General features: G+C 42.4%; 1 protein-coding gene across 2 annotated transcripts in view; it reads right to left on the bottom strand.

Annotated features, from left to right (window-relative positions):
• The window catches only part of MED12L (mediator complex subunit 12L), a gene marked incomplete at its 3' end in the record, with an annotated part of 315,066 nt that overhangs the window by 259,445 nt on the left and 38,723 nt on the right, over window positions 1-16,898 (bottom strand). For both annotated transcript variants that reach the window (XM_080823907.1, XM_080823908.1), the window contains exon 4: window positions 13,150-13,309. In XM_080823907.1, coding sequence (XP_080680033.1) covers window positions 13,150-13,309 — 160 coding nt within the window. The remainder of the gene's footprint in view (window positions 1-13,149; window positions 13,310-16,898) is intronic.

Genomic DNA, 16,898 nt, shown 5'->3' with positions numbered 1-16,898 from the left:
GAATGTGATTCTGAAACCATAAGTACCCAGCAGACACCGTCCAAGGGTAGGTAGGTTTATTCTGCACAGAGTATTGGTTGTGCCCTCACTGGCCACCCAGCTCACCCCATCTAAGCTTCCAGCATATGTTTTTGTTTTAAAGATTTATTCATTTGTCAGAGAGAGAGGGAGAGAGAGAGAGCACAAGCAGTGGAGCAGTAGGCAGGAGAAGCAGGCATCCTGCCGAGTAGGGAGCCTGATGTTGAGACTTGATCCCAGGACCCTGGGATCATGACCTGAGCCGAAGGCAGACGCTTAACCCACTGAGCCACCCAGGTGTCCCATCTCCCAGCATATGTTAACTCACTTGGTAGTGGTGAAGCGCACAGGCCGTGGAGTTGGATGACATGGCTCCTTTCCCGGCTCCAATCACTTGCCAGTTTTGGGGTCTTGAGCAAGTCACTCAACCTCCAGGTGCTTCGGTCACTTGTCTCTAACACAGGACTGCTAAGTGTACTTGGACTATAGGGTTATTTCGAGAATTAAGTGAGCTATATAACATGCTTAGAACTGTGGTGCCTGCCCAGGAGAAAGCACGCACACGTGATCTCCAGGCCTGGGCAGGCCCACACATGCAAAGGAAGTCACCTGAGGTGAAAGGAGGATCTCGCTGGCCGAGGCAAAGAAGACAGGTAAGGACTGGCTGCTGTAGAAAAGTCTGTATGGGTGTCAGTCAGGGTGGGAGTGAGCTAAGGGAAATGGACAGAAGTTCCCTCCTCTCTGAAGTTCAAGGAGAGGAAGCCTGGAGGGAGAGGTGAAGGTTCGACCAACCACTATGAGCAAAGGGCAGCTCCCCTAGGAGTGAAGCATATATTTATAGGAAGGACGGACAATACTCCAAAAAGGATAAGGACCGTTACAAGGCAATATATAAATAACTCCCCAGTTGTGTGACAGACAGTTAATGCTTAAGGATTTCAGGGTAAAAAGAGACCAGACTGGCCAACAAAGGAAACGGGTGGCAAGGTCTCAGGCAGGAAAAGGAGGAAGAGGGGCTGACAGGGGAAGGCTGGTAGGAGCAAGAGCTGCATCCCTAGGAATTCAACTCCAAACCTCACCTTTCTTCTTCCTAGGCACTGAGGAGTACCTCATACCCGAAGAGAAGAGCACCTGACACCTTCTTTGGTTTGGCCCTCTGGCTGTCAGGTCTCCTGTTCTTGTTTCCACGCTGATGTATAGATACAGTGCTAACTGTTGCGTTTAGGGATTTTTCCAGTGGTCCTTCTTCCCTATCAGCCCCACACAAGCATCTGCAGCCAAGGATCCTGGCAACCACAGAATCCAATTTTAGCCCCTAGAACAAGACTTTCTTATTCGACATATCAATCACCCCACCAAATTCTCAGCACAAGGACAGCTTCAGGGGTTTCCTCTTAACAGACGGGCACATATAAAACATCTGCCCCAACAGGCTCAACTCCTTCTCAGGGGCTGAGACAGCTGTCTGAAATTAATGCCGTCATCATCATAAGGTAAGTTTCACCAAGCTTTTCAGATTCCTGCATACACCTGAATGAGCAGCGACCTTGGCCTCGGTGAGTTATTCCTAACATGGAATAACAGGCACCTTATTTTTACAGATATTAAACTGGTGCATTTAATTAACCCCTCAGGACAGGTCCCCACAGTCCTACACACCTGAGACCAGGCCTCGAGTTCTCTTGCCCCAGGGGAGGAAAGCTACCACAGTGCAACGACTCAGTGAGGAAACCGCAGCTGCACTTCCCTAGGTAGAGAACACACCTGTGTGCACAACTAAAGCCTCACACCTAAAGGGACAGCTCCCCGAGGACCGGGGTGAAAGGAGAAAGGGAGGTGCAGCCCTGGAAAAAGACCTTTGCTGTCAGGCCCTAGAGGCATCAGAACTACTTAAATTATTCCACTGGACATTTCATTATCATCACTCCGCGCCCAGCTTCTGCCACGGAGGAAGTGGCGGGAAGCCCTGATCATTGACGCAGCAAGATAAACTACATTTTCTTTGTGCACTTTGCATTGGAATTTAATTCCATGATCAGCTTGGCCGGAGTCAAGTCTCTGCAGTAAAAGCACTATATTGACTACTTAAGTCTTAAATGCAGTTGCTGTGAAGTTTGTACTTCTGAACAAGCTTTAGATAGGTAAGAGTCTTTCATTAGAACACAAATACAAATACTGCAGACATCATATTGCCAAATAACCATGTAAAGTTAACCATGTAACTCTAAACCAAAAAGCTCTCAAACATAAAAATGCTTACACATGGCACAGACCAGGCAGACCCATCCCCGTTATCCTCTCCTCCAGAGCTCACCTGGCTTTATTTTCCTGGAGACCAAAGACTGATGCACGCATGATTTCATTTAATGAAATCTATTCACTCTAGCTGTGTTACTCTCACAAAGACACTCCAGCTGGTAATTTACTGACCCTGAACTTAATGTGTTTTCTATCCTGTCAATATATTCCAGGTATCTCTTCATTCCCAGCTAATGGTGAGCTGAAATGCACCTAGAGCCACTTGATTCCAGGGATTTCATTTGAAAGATCGTATATGCTTCATTTGAAAATGACTCTAAAACTTAATGTCTTAAAGGAGAGAGAGAGAGGAAGAAAGAAAAAAAGAGGAAAAAAAGGAGGAAGGAAAAAAACTTGCTATTCATCATGGAATTAACATTCCAGTGCGGATTGCAAATTACAAAAAGACCTAGCTTTCCGTAAGTCATTACAAAGTTAGTAGTCTAGAGCACTTTAAAAGAACAGGGCCCTATATGCCCGGTACGGAACAGGCAGCAATTGTCTTAAAGCAGCATAAGAACATACACTGAAGACATACATACAAACATATTTCAGAAGATACACAAGCAACTGGTAACAACTCCCTTGGAAGCATGTGATGCGACACCTGGGAAACAGTGTGGGGAACAGTGCTGTGAGACTTTACTAACCTCTTTGAATACTGTATCTTATAGATAAGCAACTAACCCCCCCCAAAAAAAAAGAAAATCATCTCACACAACCTGTTTTTTTCTTAAAATTCCATGATGCTTTAAGCAACTGACCTGCAAGATGCACAATAAAAACTCATTAAACAACGAGCCTTCTGAAGCACCTTCACACCTCACCTTCCCCACCCCAGTTCCACAGTCACCCCTCAACCCATATGAGCAGCCTGGAAATTCTGTAAAGCAAACAAGACCCAAAAGTCCAGGATGGAATTCCTGGTTTTCCCACTTTCCCTGGATTTTCTTACCATCATTTGTAAACTGGAGCTACCCAACAACCTGGGAAGATTTTGTGAGCAGTGTCCCAAATGAAAACATAGGTTATCCATCTGTAAACTACAAAAACATCTAACAGATATTTTCATTGCATAATACATTCCAGGTGTAAAGGCATCTGCATGTACCAATAGCCAGGAAGAACAAAGAACTACAATATTAAAGAAACTGGGATTCAGATTAGCACTCTCCCATACAAGATGATTAGTTATTTCAAGCAGGAGTCAACATCAAAACAGACTAGAAAACAGAGAAACTGCTGAGTGGCAATGGGTTCTTAACAGTAAATCCAAGACTAGGTAACTCCCCCCCAAACCAAGACCAGAAGAAACGACAGCGGTAAAGACCAAGAAAACACAGTACACAGATCTAGAAACCTAACTGGTTTGCTCCCAGCTTGCCAGGAAGGAAGACAATTATCTAAGACCAAGAGATACTTTTGAAGATGCAATAAAAAACAAAACAAAAACTTTCCTAATGCTTACTTAAAGGCTAGACTTCTTCAAGGCCCAGCTCATATTTCACTCCTTCAGAAAACCTTCCCTAATTTTTCATCTCCCATCATTTCCGATATGATTGCAGATAATTACGTACTGCCGATTGCTCTCTGCTTTAGGGATGCATCTTCTCTCCACAAAAAAATGAGAGCCCTTTAAAGGCAGACAGCACAGCCCCCATTCAGTTAAAATTCCTCACAGCATGTACCCCAATGCGTAAAATCTTCATAAACCTTTTTAACTCAAATCTTACTAAAGTGAAATGTAAATTCTTTGAGTGCATTTTTCTAAGAAACTCAAAAGGATTCATGGGCAGACATTACCTCTAATTTCATCAAGAACTTAATGATCACACACACACACACACACACACACACACCACGACCACTACCACACACTAGCATTCAAACTTGAAACAGGCTGTAACGTTTTACTTTGGGAAAAGCAGACACAGGTTTCCACAGAGCAAGGGTGAGTAAGGCAGAGTGACACTACAGCATATAAAACTTGATCAGAACTTTTTAAAGTAAACACAAAATCAAAAATTAACAAAAATACTTAATGTTAAATGGAAAGGTTAAAGATTAATTGGAAACAGAATATAAACTCCAACATATATGCACCACCTACACAGACATGTATGTCTCCATCCATCCACGGACAGAGCCTAGATGCCATACAACCTAGTACCGACAAGCACCTTCAGCATCCAGATCTTGCTTTCTCAATACCGTTCCCCACTAGAAAGAAGTATGGTTCCTTAGGGAAATGACTGCCTGCAGGTCTGAAGCAGAAAAAGATGAGCCTGGGACGTCTTTCTGTGCCAAACTACAAGACAGTGTTCTAAGACAAAAAGGTGTCATGTCAAAAAGGATATAAAAAGCTTCAACGAGGGTTGCCTGGGTGGCTCAGTGGGTTAAGGCCTCTGCCTTCGGTTCAGGTCATGATCCCAGGGTCCTGGGATCGAGTCCCACATCAGGCTCTCTGCTCAGCAGGGAGCCTGCTTCCTCCTCTCTCTCTGCCTGCCTTTCTGCCTACTTGTGATCTCTGTCAAATAATAAATAAAATATTAAAAAAAAAAAAAAAGCTTGAACGTTCTTCCACTGGCTAAATTTTTGGACAATCAGAACACTGAAATGAAGAATGAATGTTAGCTGGTTGTAAAATGCTGAACATATAATCCACGATTCCATCCCAATGACTAAAGATAATTTTTTTTAAATAAGAAAAAGAAACAGGAACTCATTTACCATCACTAACCATGTAAATATAGCAATTCTTACTCTGAAAATTCATAATCAAAGGAAAAGAATTTAACATTTATTCTGCTTTTTTTATAAAGAATTACAATTTATCACAGTTGATAAAAGAAAGCTCATTTTTACCGGAGAATGCCAACATCAAGCCCTTCCCAAAAAAATAATGATTTGGGGTTTGGTTCATCATTAGATGCTAAAACTTTTAGGTGAATTACTGGGGAACGGGATAGTGGCAGGTGCCAAAGTCATGGCCTACAGGCCCCAATCCTTATACTACGGAATTTTTTAATCCAGGTAGCCAGAGCTACCCCACCAATTAAAGCCTACTTTTCAGGCCTAAGAACAGCATGAATTTAAATTACACTTATACAAGCACATCTGTCCAATCTTCAGGGTTATTGTCATAGTAAGCAAATCAGATAGTTCTTTTATGACAAACCAGATATGAGGAACACTGTGAAAATGTGGAGGCAATCTTGACTTGAAACTAAAAGCTTGTCCCTGGAGTCAAAAAAGTTAGTGCTGCAATGTCTTCAAGGGCCTGAAGTGAAAGTAAGCTGGCTGGCTTAGATAAGAAACCAGACTGTCAATTATGTATTCAGCAGGGTTTATTTCGGCAGCCCAAACGGCTCAGTGAATATGTCACAATTTAATTACCCAGTGTGCAAGAAGGGTAGCTACTTCTTCCCTGTGTTTTGGGGGTGATCAGGATAGTGGTTCCAAGAGGACAGTCAACCAAGAAAAGTGTATCCTCCAACACAAATGCCTATCCCAGCAAAACCTCAAGGGTACAGAGGAAACAACTGAGTGTAAACAGGGCAGCTCCCTGGGGAGTTTAACCACGAAGCATTTTAAGCTTCTTCTAACCTATCTGTAGCCCCCAAAAAGACTTCGTGCTCATGATAGGTCTTGTCACTTTTCACCATCTTAAGCGCCCGACAATTCCTAGCCGGAATTAGAGCTGTTCCTCTTGCAGGCAATTTCATCTTCCTCGAGTTTCTACAGCACCCTGGACTTTGCTATGCTCTGCCTGTACCCCCCAGCACCCCTAAAAATCGGGCTTCTGATTCCTCTGATGCTGCCCACAACCCTGAAATCCTGCAGCCTGTTCCCTGCCAGCACCTTTCTTCCCAGCGAAGCTTCTTGCCTCCAAGGGGCCCAGACCTGCACCACCACTTTCCCCTAGCAACCCCCGCATCGCAGCAAGGAGGAAAGACCAAGCACCTAGTGAGTCCAGCTCCAACTGTGCTAGCAGTTACTTAACTCTTGTTTTGTTTTAAGATTTATTTGAGGGACGCTTGGGTGGCTCAGTAGGTTAAGCTCCTGCCTTCAGCTCAGGTCATGATCTCAACTGCACCCCCAGGAGCCCCAGCAGTTACTTAACTTCTGAGACTCAGGTCTCTCATATACAAAATGGAATAACAGAACCCACACTGCAAGATTATGATGATAGTGTCTGTAAACTTCTCAGCACAATACACAAAATAACTAATAAATACTGGCTAGTTATGATATAATAAATATTGGCTAGCAATTGTAGCAAGTAGTTAGAGTCTACCTTTACTGCCCATTTACTATGCGCCAGGAACTGTCCTAAAGCCTTTAGAAGCCTGACTCATTTCAGCCCTAGAAGGTACTGCCAATTACAACTCTCCCCGTGTTATAGACAAGAAACTTAGGAGAAGTGTTACAACAGTAATAGTACTAGGAAGTACTAGTCCTTCCCTGGCTGCCCACGATCCCCCAGACAGAACTCTCAGACCTAGCACACAAGCTCCTCACAGCCTTCTACCACTGCCCCGCTGGTAACTAATGCACAAGAGGAGAAAACTGCTGGCAGTTCCACAAATCCAACTCTTTGATGACCCTGTTTCTCTGCAGACACCATCTGTTTGCCAGAAGTGCCCTTCCCTGCACAACCTCCCCCAATTCTGTCGAAATGCCTCTTCTTTCAAAACGTACTTAAACGTCACTTCTCTGTGGATCTCCGTGGCTTCCCGTCCTAGGGACTCCCTCTGCATTTAATTCATTTCATGATCAGCTCTCCCTTCCCTTTCTTATACTTGGATTGTGTGGCTATCCGCCCCACCCTGAACCGTGAACACCTAGAGGACAGTGATTACATTCTCCGTCTGTCCCCACTGACCAGCAGCGTTGAGCACAGGCTCCCAAACCTACTTTGGACATGTACGCTGAGGGACTTTGTGCACCCACATGCACATCCATGCCCCCGTCTGTGAAATGAAGTATCTCTCTCTCAGAGTATCTGAATAAATCAGAAAAGAAAACGTACGCAGAACCTAGAGACAGTTACTAAGAATTGGGGGATGTGGTATCACAGCACACCACAGGAGTCCTGGGAGACATGGGGAGGGATGGACTGTTCCCACATGAACCAACAGGAAATACAGCAAAGGGATGAGGTATGCCCAAGGCTGAAAAGCTCCCTCAAGTAACGGACATCATTTTCACAGCACACATCCAGAGCTGATTCAGTCTAAGACTGGAAGAAGCACCACGTTCCTGCTCTCTACAGTGCGGGGCATTCGGTAACTGCTCAAGAAACGCTAACCGCCACCATGACAGTAATGATGGCAGTAAGCGCCACAGTTACAATGACTTGGCTTACCAACAACAGGACTCCTCACACGGAACACTCCTACAAATAAATGCACAAAGTCTGAGTTATTTACTCTACAGTCGTATCTCCTAGTCTGTTTAAGACTTTCCTTCATTTCCTAACTCTAAGTTTTACTTTTTTAAGTATTAGCTAGCCCATTTTAAATGCTTTCCTCTGGGGAGCTCAAAAAATCTTAAGATGACTAAACAATCTTATTTTAAAAACAAAACTTCACTCAACTCTAAAAAATATCTAAAACCAACTACCCATTACGTCTGGGGTTCTTGCCCTTGAGTCTGTAACACTCACCTATTTGATAGCATTTTCTAAACATCCTGTCTACCTATAACATCTTATTTTTTAGCTTTCATAAGGGCTGAGAATTATAACCCCTTCCTCTAAGCTGCCCTACTTTAAAATCTCTGCCCTGATGTTACAGTTTGTCCAGGTCAAATATTTCTTTACCTGCCTTGAAATGACACATGAAAACTCACCCAGGAACCCAAGGCCCCTCTCACTTTTCTCACTTTTGGGTACACACTATACTGGGGAGGCCTCTGCCTGCTGTAAGCTCCCCAGGGCAGCAACCCATTTAATCCACAGTTTAGATCTGTAACTCTTTGCATAATGACAATGACAATCTCTGTGTTGCTTCATTTAAAGAATTTACACAACGGGCCTGCTCCCTTGTTGTTGTTAGCCCACTTAACTTTAGGAAAAACTCTCTTCAATAAAATCAAACAGCAGTGCTTTATAGCTCTGTTCCAACACTGAATGTGGGAACTGAAAATAAAGCATATGTTTCTATTACAAAGGAATAAAGGCCATTTCTACTGAAAACACTTTACAAATCCTAAGAACAATCATCAAGACAACAGAAGTCATAAAACTACTGCCAGGAAAAGGTGACACTTGATAGTCAATCTTGCCCCAAATGTGCTGAATGATTCTTTTCACCATCAAAGCCAGAACACAGAACCTATTACTGCGAAGTTAATCTTCTGCAGTGTATGCAATTTAATCCAATTCAACACATACATATGTGTGTAGTTGCTTGGCTGTATAGCTTGCTTGGAATGTGAAACTTGCTACATTATGGCTAGGTCTACACAGCCAAATGCTTCCAAATGTACTGCAGAATTTGCTTAAAGAAGCTGAAGAAAGTGCTGAAGACAAAGCAGAGTGAGAGGTTATCAGGTGTTAACAGGGTGATAGAAAACCAAATGCTCTCGACAGATAGTAAAAATAGTATGCTACGTGCATTTTACAACACATGTAAGAATATGGAGAAATGAAGTAAATATCTACACATAGTTAAATTAGCTATTAACCACAAAAGGTAAAACAGTGACTTTGGAGTGAAGAAACCCAGGAGGCACCACCTTACCCAAAAGATCAAAGTTAGTGCCACCAGTACCAGGACAATGTAATCCGATGCACAGAGAGGCTTACCGCATCGCTTCCATGGTATTCCTACCAAAAAGTACATAACCTGAACCCAGTCATGAGGAACTGAATAAATGCAAACCAAGGGACATCTTACAAAATAGCCAATCCAGCCCCTCTAAAAATATCAAGAAAAGCAAAGGCCAGAGAACTGTTCTTGATTAAAAGAAAACTAAAAGGACATGAAATGAAAGGCAACATGGATTGGATCGGATCAAGGTTGAGGAGACTGCTGGCGGGAGAGACTAAGGATTCTGCTTTAAGTTAGTAGTCACTCTGTGCAGAGCTGGGGTGAGTAAAGCCCAAAGCTCTTCCCAAGATGCTGGACCTAAGAGGTTAGGGGTCAACTCCCAAAATTCATGCATTTTTTAAAAATATTCTTATATTTAGCATTAAGCATTTTTTAGGTCAAAGTTTTTATACTCTACCACGAAAAATGGTATATTAGGCATTCGTTCTTCATGGATTTGACATTCACATTTACAAATACACAGGAATAGGGGCACTTGGGTGGCTCAGTCAGTTAAGTGACCAACTCTTATTTTCAGCTCAGGTCATGATTTCAGAGTCATGGGATCAAGCCCTGCGTCGGGCTCCATATTGGTTGTGGAGCCTACTCAGTATTCTCTCTCCCCCTCTGTACCCACCACCTGCCCAATTACACCATAGAAAAAGAAAAAAGAAAAAAAAAAAAAACACAAGGATAATCATAAAGACCAATGAGCTACGGGTCAGGATCCCAGTCTCGGGATCGAGTCCTAGATCGGGCTCCCTGTTCAGCGGGGAGTCTGCTTCTCCCTCTGACCATTTCCCCTCTCATGCTCTCTCTCTCTAAAATAAGTAAGTAAAATCTTAAAAAAAAAACAAAAACCAATGAGCTGTAATACTCTCTAAACAGAGTCCAAAAAACAGATTCACCTGTGTTATGTGTCTTACAAAAGAAAACACAGCTAGTAGGTGAACTTAATCAACCATCTGTCATGGGTATGCAAATAATAAAAATTTCAGCTCTGGAGGAAAAATGCAAAATAATCCCCCTCCCCCCCACAACTAACTGGTTACACTAGTAAGAAAATTAATGGTGAAAGTAATGAAGGCAAGTAGGCTCTGATGTTCTTAGCTAGAAACTGGAGCTAGGCTTCCTCCCATTTGATAGAGGAAATCATGTGGTTCTAGTGATACACTCCTATCTCAGACTCCTAAAAATTCTACCTACATGTTCTTTGCAAATGATGAGGATCTATCAGACCTTTATTTGTCCTAAAATTCTGTCTCATTGGGCAGAATCATTCCTGTATGATCACCTTTTCCCCTTTCTTACAATGGTTAAAATCTCAAGGAAAACACTGACAGAACAAGTTACAAAACCAGGAAAAGGACCTAAGGAAAGGAGGAGTGGTCTGTATAATTAGTGATGCTACAAGGGTCAAGGATTATAAACTGGGACAAAGACACACACGCTTCAGTCCTCATTATTCCTTTATCTTACAAATTACTGAGCACCTTCTGTATGCCGGGTACTGTCCTAGGAGATTTAGTACAGAACAAGTCTGACCATTTCTCAGGCAGAAATGTTACAGTTGGGAGTGAGTGTACATTAAGTAATAAATAAAATAATTTAAAATATAACACAGTAGGTGGTACTAAGTTATGAAGAGAGAGTGACGGAGAGAGGACATTTTGGCTGGAGTGATCTGAGAAGGCTTCTCGTAGGAAGTGCCATCTGGGCTAACACGCAGTGCGTGGAGGCGGACGGACATCTGGAGGCTGGAAGGAGAGGCCGCCGTGTGTGCCGACTGCTCATGCTGGCAGGGGTACACATCGGAGTGCGGATTCTGAGCATAAAGTGCGGCACGATTTAAGTTCTAGCAGGAGCATTCTGGCTACAGAGCAGAAAGCTGTCATTAGAGAAGAATGAAACCAAGACCAGCTAGAGGCCGGTGCCACAGCTCTGGCAAAGGTGGAGGTGGTTGCTCAAACCAGAGGACAGCAGCAGTGGGAGGAGGAAGACATTTTTGGGCTGGGATTGGACTTTCAAAGTAAAGCTGACAGGACTGCTGAGAGGCTGAATGTAGAATTTTGAGAGAAAGATAAAAGCCCAAAATGACAATAGGGCTTTTATCCTTATCCACCTAGTGACTACATATTTACTAAGGAGAAGACTGAAGAAAGAAGGAGCAAGGTTAGGGATCGTGGGAAATCAAGATTTTGATTGTATATACTAGGTTTCAGATGCCCATTCGTCATCAAAGTAGAGGATGCTAGTAAGCAACTATATATTCAGACTCTGGAGAAAAGTATTAATAAATGCTCTCGCTCTCTCGCCCACGCTTGCGCGTGCACGCGCACGCTCTTTCTCTGTCTATATATATATATATATATATATATATGAATCACATATACGTGTTTTTGTGTATGAATGAAGAAAAGCTGGAGAGGGAAAATATGAAGGGGAGAAGAAACCTGAATATTTATTGTGTCTATTTTGACACTATTTGCAAATATTATAATAAGAATGTAGAGCTTCAGTAATTTAAAAAGGGGACATTTCCTTTGTCTCCCCCTATAAAATAATAAGCTGATGAAAACAATCTCAAGTATAGCGTTAACAAGACTGCTACCAAAACAGCACTACCAAAACAGAGGTCACCACTGCCCACTTTGCGGATTCTTTTCCCCTATTCGCTTAAATATATACACAACACAGTTTTGTTAATTTTGAAGTACAGTTCACCTTTGTTTTAGCAAACCTGAACTCAAAAGGTGGCAGCCATGGAATCGAGCCATGTTTTCTGTTTTGTTTTGATTAACTTTCCATGCTTTTAGAGTGGGCTTCGCTGTCCAGTCCACCAGGACCACCCACCCAACCACCTCACACCTCACTCTCTTGTTTAGGACGCTGCCTGGCATCTGAGGACATTTGCACTTTCTGTCCCTGCTCCTCAGAGCCTTGTAGCTGGGGCCCCCCTTATAAAATCATAAGCACATTTCCATTTCATAAGGAATTATTTCTACACCTAATCTTTGAGTAGACATCTTTACGTGTAATCTTCTGTGCATACTTCTAGTGGAGTATCCGGTCTTTTACTAAGCATGTTTTAGCACCACCTCAAGGAGTCACTGTCTAGTCACCAAAAGAGAGAAGACGGACTCAAAACAGTTTACCTTCAGTTCTTTCAACAAATACCTACCATGATCATGGGCCAGTGCATGTGGGAGAGAGGGGTGAGAGAGACAGCAATTTTCTTAAAGATAATTTCCGATAGTGAAACAAGCTGTGAATAAAATAAGAATACCTAAGAACACAAATGGGCAGAAGGGGGAAAGAGGAATGCTATTTAGGTAGGTGGCCAAAGAAAACCTCCTGAGGAAATGGCCTTCGAGCCAAAGGCTCTGAGGAGATGTGGGAATGCCAGAGAGATGAGCAGCCCAAGCACAGATGAGAAGAAATGCAGAAGCCTTGAGAAAGGAAGAAGTGTGACCTATCAGAGGGGAGAAGGAAAGCAATGCGACCAGAACATCACAGAAAGAGGGAGCAAGGCACAGAAGGCCTCGGTGGCCACAGGGAAAAAAATCTGGATCTTTATCTTAAGTAAGAAGGTAGTAAGAAGCTATTGATGAGGCATAAACGGGGACACGATGTGATTGGATTTAGGCTTAGTGATCAACGTAGTAGTCTAGAACCAACAATACAAGGAACAGAAGGAAAAGCAGGGAAACGAGTTAGGAGGCTGCCACCGTATGCAGCCAAGAGATGCCAGCGGCATGCACCAGCACTCCAGCAGCTCTGGCGGTAGAAGCGTTTAGATGCAGGACATATTCTGGAGGTAACAGCAATATGATTGGCTGATGGAATCAGGATCCTAGGCCCGGATGAACCAGGAGCCCTCTGCGTGCCATCAGGGATTTCTAGCCTCCCCATGGGCCTCCTCAGTACTCACCTCGCTGGGCCATGGCTAGACCATGCCGGCAACAACTCCTGGTACAGTCGTGATGAAATGCAAAATGTATCGTCCTCTCTCACTTACCCAAATTAGGATCAGTAGCCTGACGTTTCTTAATTTTAGCTTCAGAAATAGCAGAATAATAGGCACAGGTCATCTTGATCAGCCACGTTGCTCGAACCATTGGCACTGAATATTTAGCTAAATATGCAAAAACATCTTCTTTTTTACTAAGGATTGGAACCTAAAAAGAAATAACATTTATAAAAATCACATATTATTTTCATCATGAGGTCAACCTACAGAAAGGGAAAGCAAAAGACAGACACTAAGTCTCTGCTGCTTTTAAGAAAGCATATCTTTGATGGATTTTCAAACAGCACATTCAGCTTAAAAACCAAAAACTTTAAGCAAATATTCATTAAAAGAATCAAAACTATGTTTAACACACTGACAACAGTTTCATCAGTTGCGCTCTCTTATTTATAAAAACAAATTACTTTCAAATTCTCAGATGCTGAAAGCTATTCATCAACAAAATAGGAAAAATAATTTCATGACAGTGCTCCAAAGAGTTTCATCTCAAAACGGGAAGGGATGATCAAGTGAAAAACTGTGCCCACTCCACATTTCATCAAAGAACACTTTTTTTTTTTTTTTTTTTTTGTATAAAGCTTTCTGGCTGTAACATTCATAATAACAATTTCTAGAAAGCTTCTAAAGTGCCTTTAGCCCAAAATTTAAAATAGAGGCCAAAATGATGGATCAGTGAATCTGCCTAATAAACACTGAGCTAGAAATAGCTGGTTAATTAATTCGCTGGTTGAAAGTAGGCACTTGAGGCAGTTCATTATTTCTTCTAGACCGCGAAGGTATACTATTTAGCAAATTAGTATCCCAATGTACCACTGAACGTTTCAAAGAGTTATCCCACTCTTCTAGAATTCCTTACAAATATCCTAGGAACAGGCCAGTCATCTACATATGATCTATTCCATTTACGAATGTAGACTGCAACAGTGGACAGAGCACCTCGGCCATGGTGCCCAGAATGGGAGCAGTCAGCACCCGCTACTCCCCCCACCACTTCTGTGCTCTGGTCCTGGCCCCCAGCCTCCTGGGCTCTTCATTTATGAATGTGATAATACCAACCCAACCCTGTCCACCCCAAAGGGTGATTAGAAGGGTAAAGTAAAAGAATTACATGTATCAAAACTAGAACAGTTTTTATTTTGTTACCAATTCCAAAGATTTCTGGGTGCTGGCCGAAGTATGTTCCAAGCCATGGACCTGACACTCTCCTAAAAGGATCCTGGACATGCAACCATGGCTATCAAGAGCCCTGGTCTCTATGGGCCACACTCCAGCTTGATTTTGTGGTGGATATCAAAAAACTTCAAAGCAGCTGATTGTTACAGCATGGCATTTTTCTTAGTCAAATCCTCCTTTAGACAGTAGATATTTTGTATCACTAATATGTTGCAAATTTGACTGTTCACAGGCTTGGAACCAAGTGTGATCCCAAAATTAAAGGAGAAACGGTTTTTGTACACAGCCCTTTAAAACAAGCTATTTCACTTGGTTCTTACCAAGGAAACATTCAAGCTACCCCAGTGCTGAAGGAAAAGCTGCGTGGCTAGACACTGAGTTGCAGCTGTCCATTCACTGTCTTTCATGTGCAATTTAATAGACTTTTGGTCACGTATGGTTCCTGCCTTGGGTGCTGACTTTAAACATAACTGCCATGGCAGAGGCAGCTACACCCCACAAACATACCTAATAGGGAGATGAAAGTCACACAGGCCAAAGCTGTTAAGGCTTCCTCTCTGCAGACCACAGTGAGACATTTTAACAAGAAAATTTCCTGAAAATTTTGTTTACGAGGCACATCTTTCATGCAGCACAAGACTCTCCATTTACACACTATTGCTGAAGCCAGGGACAAGAAAAGCATAGGCTTATATACTCAGTGCAAGACCTGAGCTGCTGCTTTTCACTAGAACATATAGTATGAGAGTTAAATTTTAGTTGTCAAGGTCAGGTTGCCGCTCATTCAGATGGACCAACAGAGTACAAGATCAAGGCCTAAAAAATAGGCAAATGCAAAAAAATAAATGTAGCATCTCTGAAGAAACATTACTAATAGCTCTTTTATAGATGCCCAAAGGATTTCTTTTGAACAACAACTGACAGGAGGAAAATAAAAATTTAAACATGTGAATGTTTCGATGAAACAGCAAACAAAAGCCATAGGTCATACCATTAACAAGCTAAGGCAGGTATGCCAGCTCATTGTCCTTATTGGCAGAATCCCATAAGACATGGCTGACTCAAATCAAGGGATTTAAAATTCAGAAGAACATATGTGAAGGTTATTTAAATAAGGAAGAAGACACGTATTGACGGTGTTATCAAATTTACAGTTTGGACCAACTCAGGAAGGAAATTATGTTTATAGTGACATAGTTTATACGAAGTTTATAGGAAGTCATACTTTCCTTACAGTCATGGATTCCATTTTGCAGCAAAGAAACCATCTGGCTTTATCTTGTAACTGAACCTAGGCAATCACTGGACAGCTGTTTCATTTCTGAATCAAGCTAGAGCTGCATCTAAGCAGCGAATGGAAACTAAGACACCTAGCATGTGATGGTTTTTCATCCACAAAAGGGCTGTATCACCTTGTAGCGCCTTTCCCCTCGGATGAACATCACCGTCAACACTCTGTGTTCACCAAGCAGACGTGGAGGCAAAAGGAAATTCCAGAGACCACAGTAATCAATGTCACCTAAAGTGAATGTGTTCTACCTAGCGAACTGTCCAGGAGCCAGAAAGATATTCCTAGAGGCTATAAGTCTATTTTTCCAAATCTACCTATGACCATGATTGAGTTAAAAGGCCCTTTACTGGTCATTCTTGACCTCTCTGTGCTTAAATACTGGGAGTGCTAAGTTGTAAAATAATGGAAAACCAGGCCCAGAAACTTAACCTATCCCAAACAGGAAACTACTTTGAACTCTAGAACAGAGCTGGAAGAGGACTCAAGATTTTAGCAGGAAAAGTAAGGCTGCCTGCATTAAGCCATCTGATAGATAAATACCAGAAATTAAAGAAGTATTTGAACCTTCTAGTGCGAAGAACATTCAGAGAACACAATCTCTGACCCAGCTCTAAAAGAGCTTTTGCCATCTCAGGAATATGATATGCTGAGGAGGGAAGAGGGGAGAACAGAGGGACTCTCCAAAAGCCCAAGAAATGACTACTTCAAGGCACAGTAAATGCTCCAAAAAAAAAAAAGAAAAGAAAGAAAGAAAAAGAAAAAGAAAAAAAGTTTAACTTTGCACAGAATTAACATCAGGGCTTACCTGAGGAACACCTGACTTGGCCAGAGGCAGCTCCTAATAAAGAGAAGAACAATGGCTAATACACTGCACTGTGATTCATTTCCCTCCTCAAAGATGAGCAGCCACTACACCCATAGAGCAAGGGCATCAATTTCTCATCTGTATCTGCTTTCAGGAAATATTCAAAAAAGGGATTCTAAAAGTTATTTAAAAAAAAAAAGAAAGAAAGAAAAACTTAGAAAGAAAGATGTCAGGCTGGCTGCATGGGAACTGAAGGTCCTACCCAACATGGAGGGCGCGAACTATTGATAGAAAGCCGTCAAATACCAAAGGATGCCCTGCGACTGATAGGACCTTCAGATACAATTTACAGGTCATCGTGGGACCCCTGTTCACTGCCAGGAAAGAAATGCCACACGGTTCAGCCTGCGTTGAGACAGGTACAACCTGAGTAACAAGAGGCAATTATGCTGATTGCTGTGCTTTTCA

This window comes from Martes martes, assembly GCF_963455335.1.
Source record: "Martes martes genome assembly, chromosome: 1".
Classification (NCBI taxonomy): domain Eukaryota; kingdom Metazoa; phylum Chordata; class Mammalia; order Carnivora; family Mustelidae; genus Martes; species Martes martes.
The sequence above is the reverse complement of the archived record's forward strand: the minus strand, read 5'-3'. Positions and strand labels throughout refer to the sequence as shown.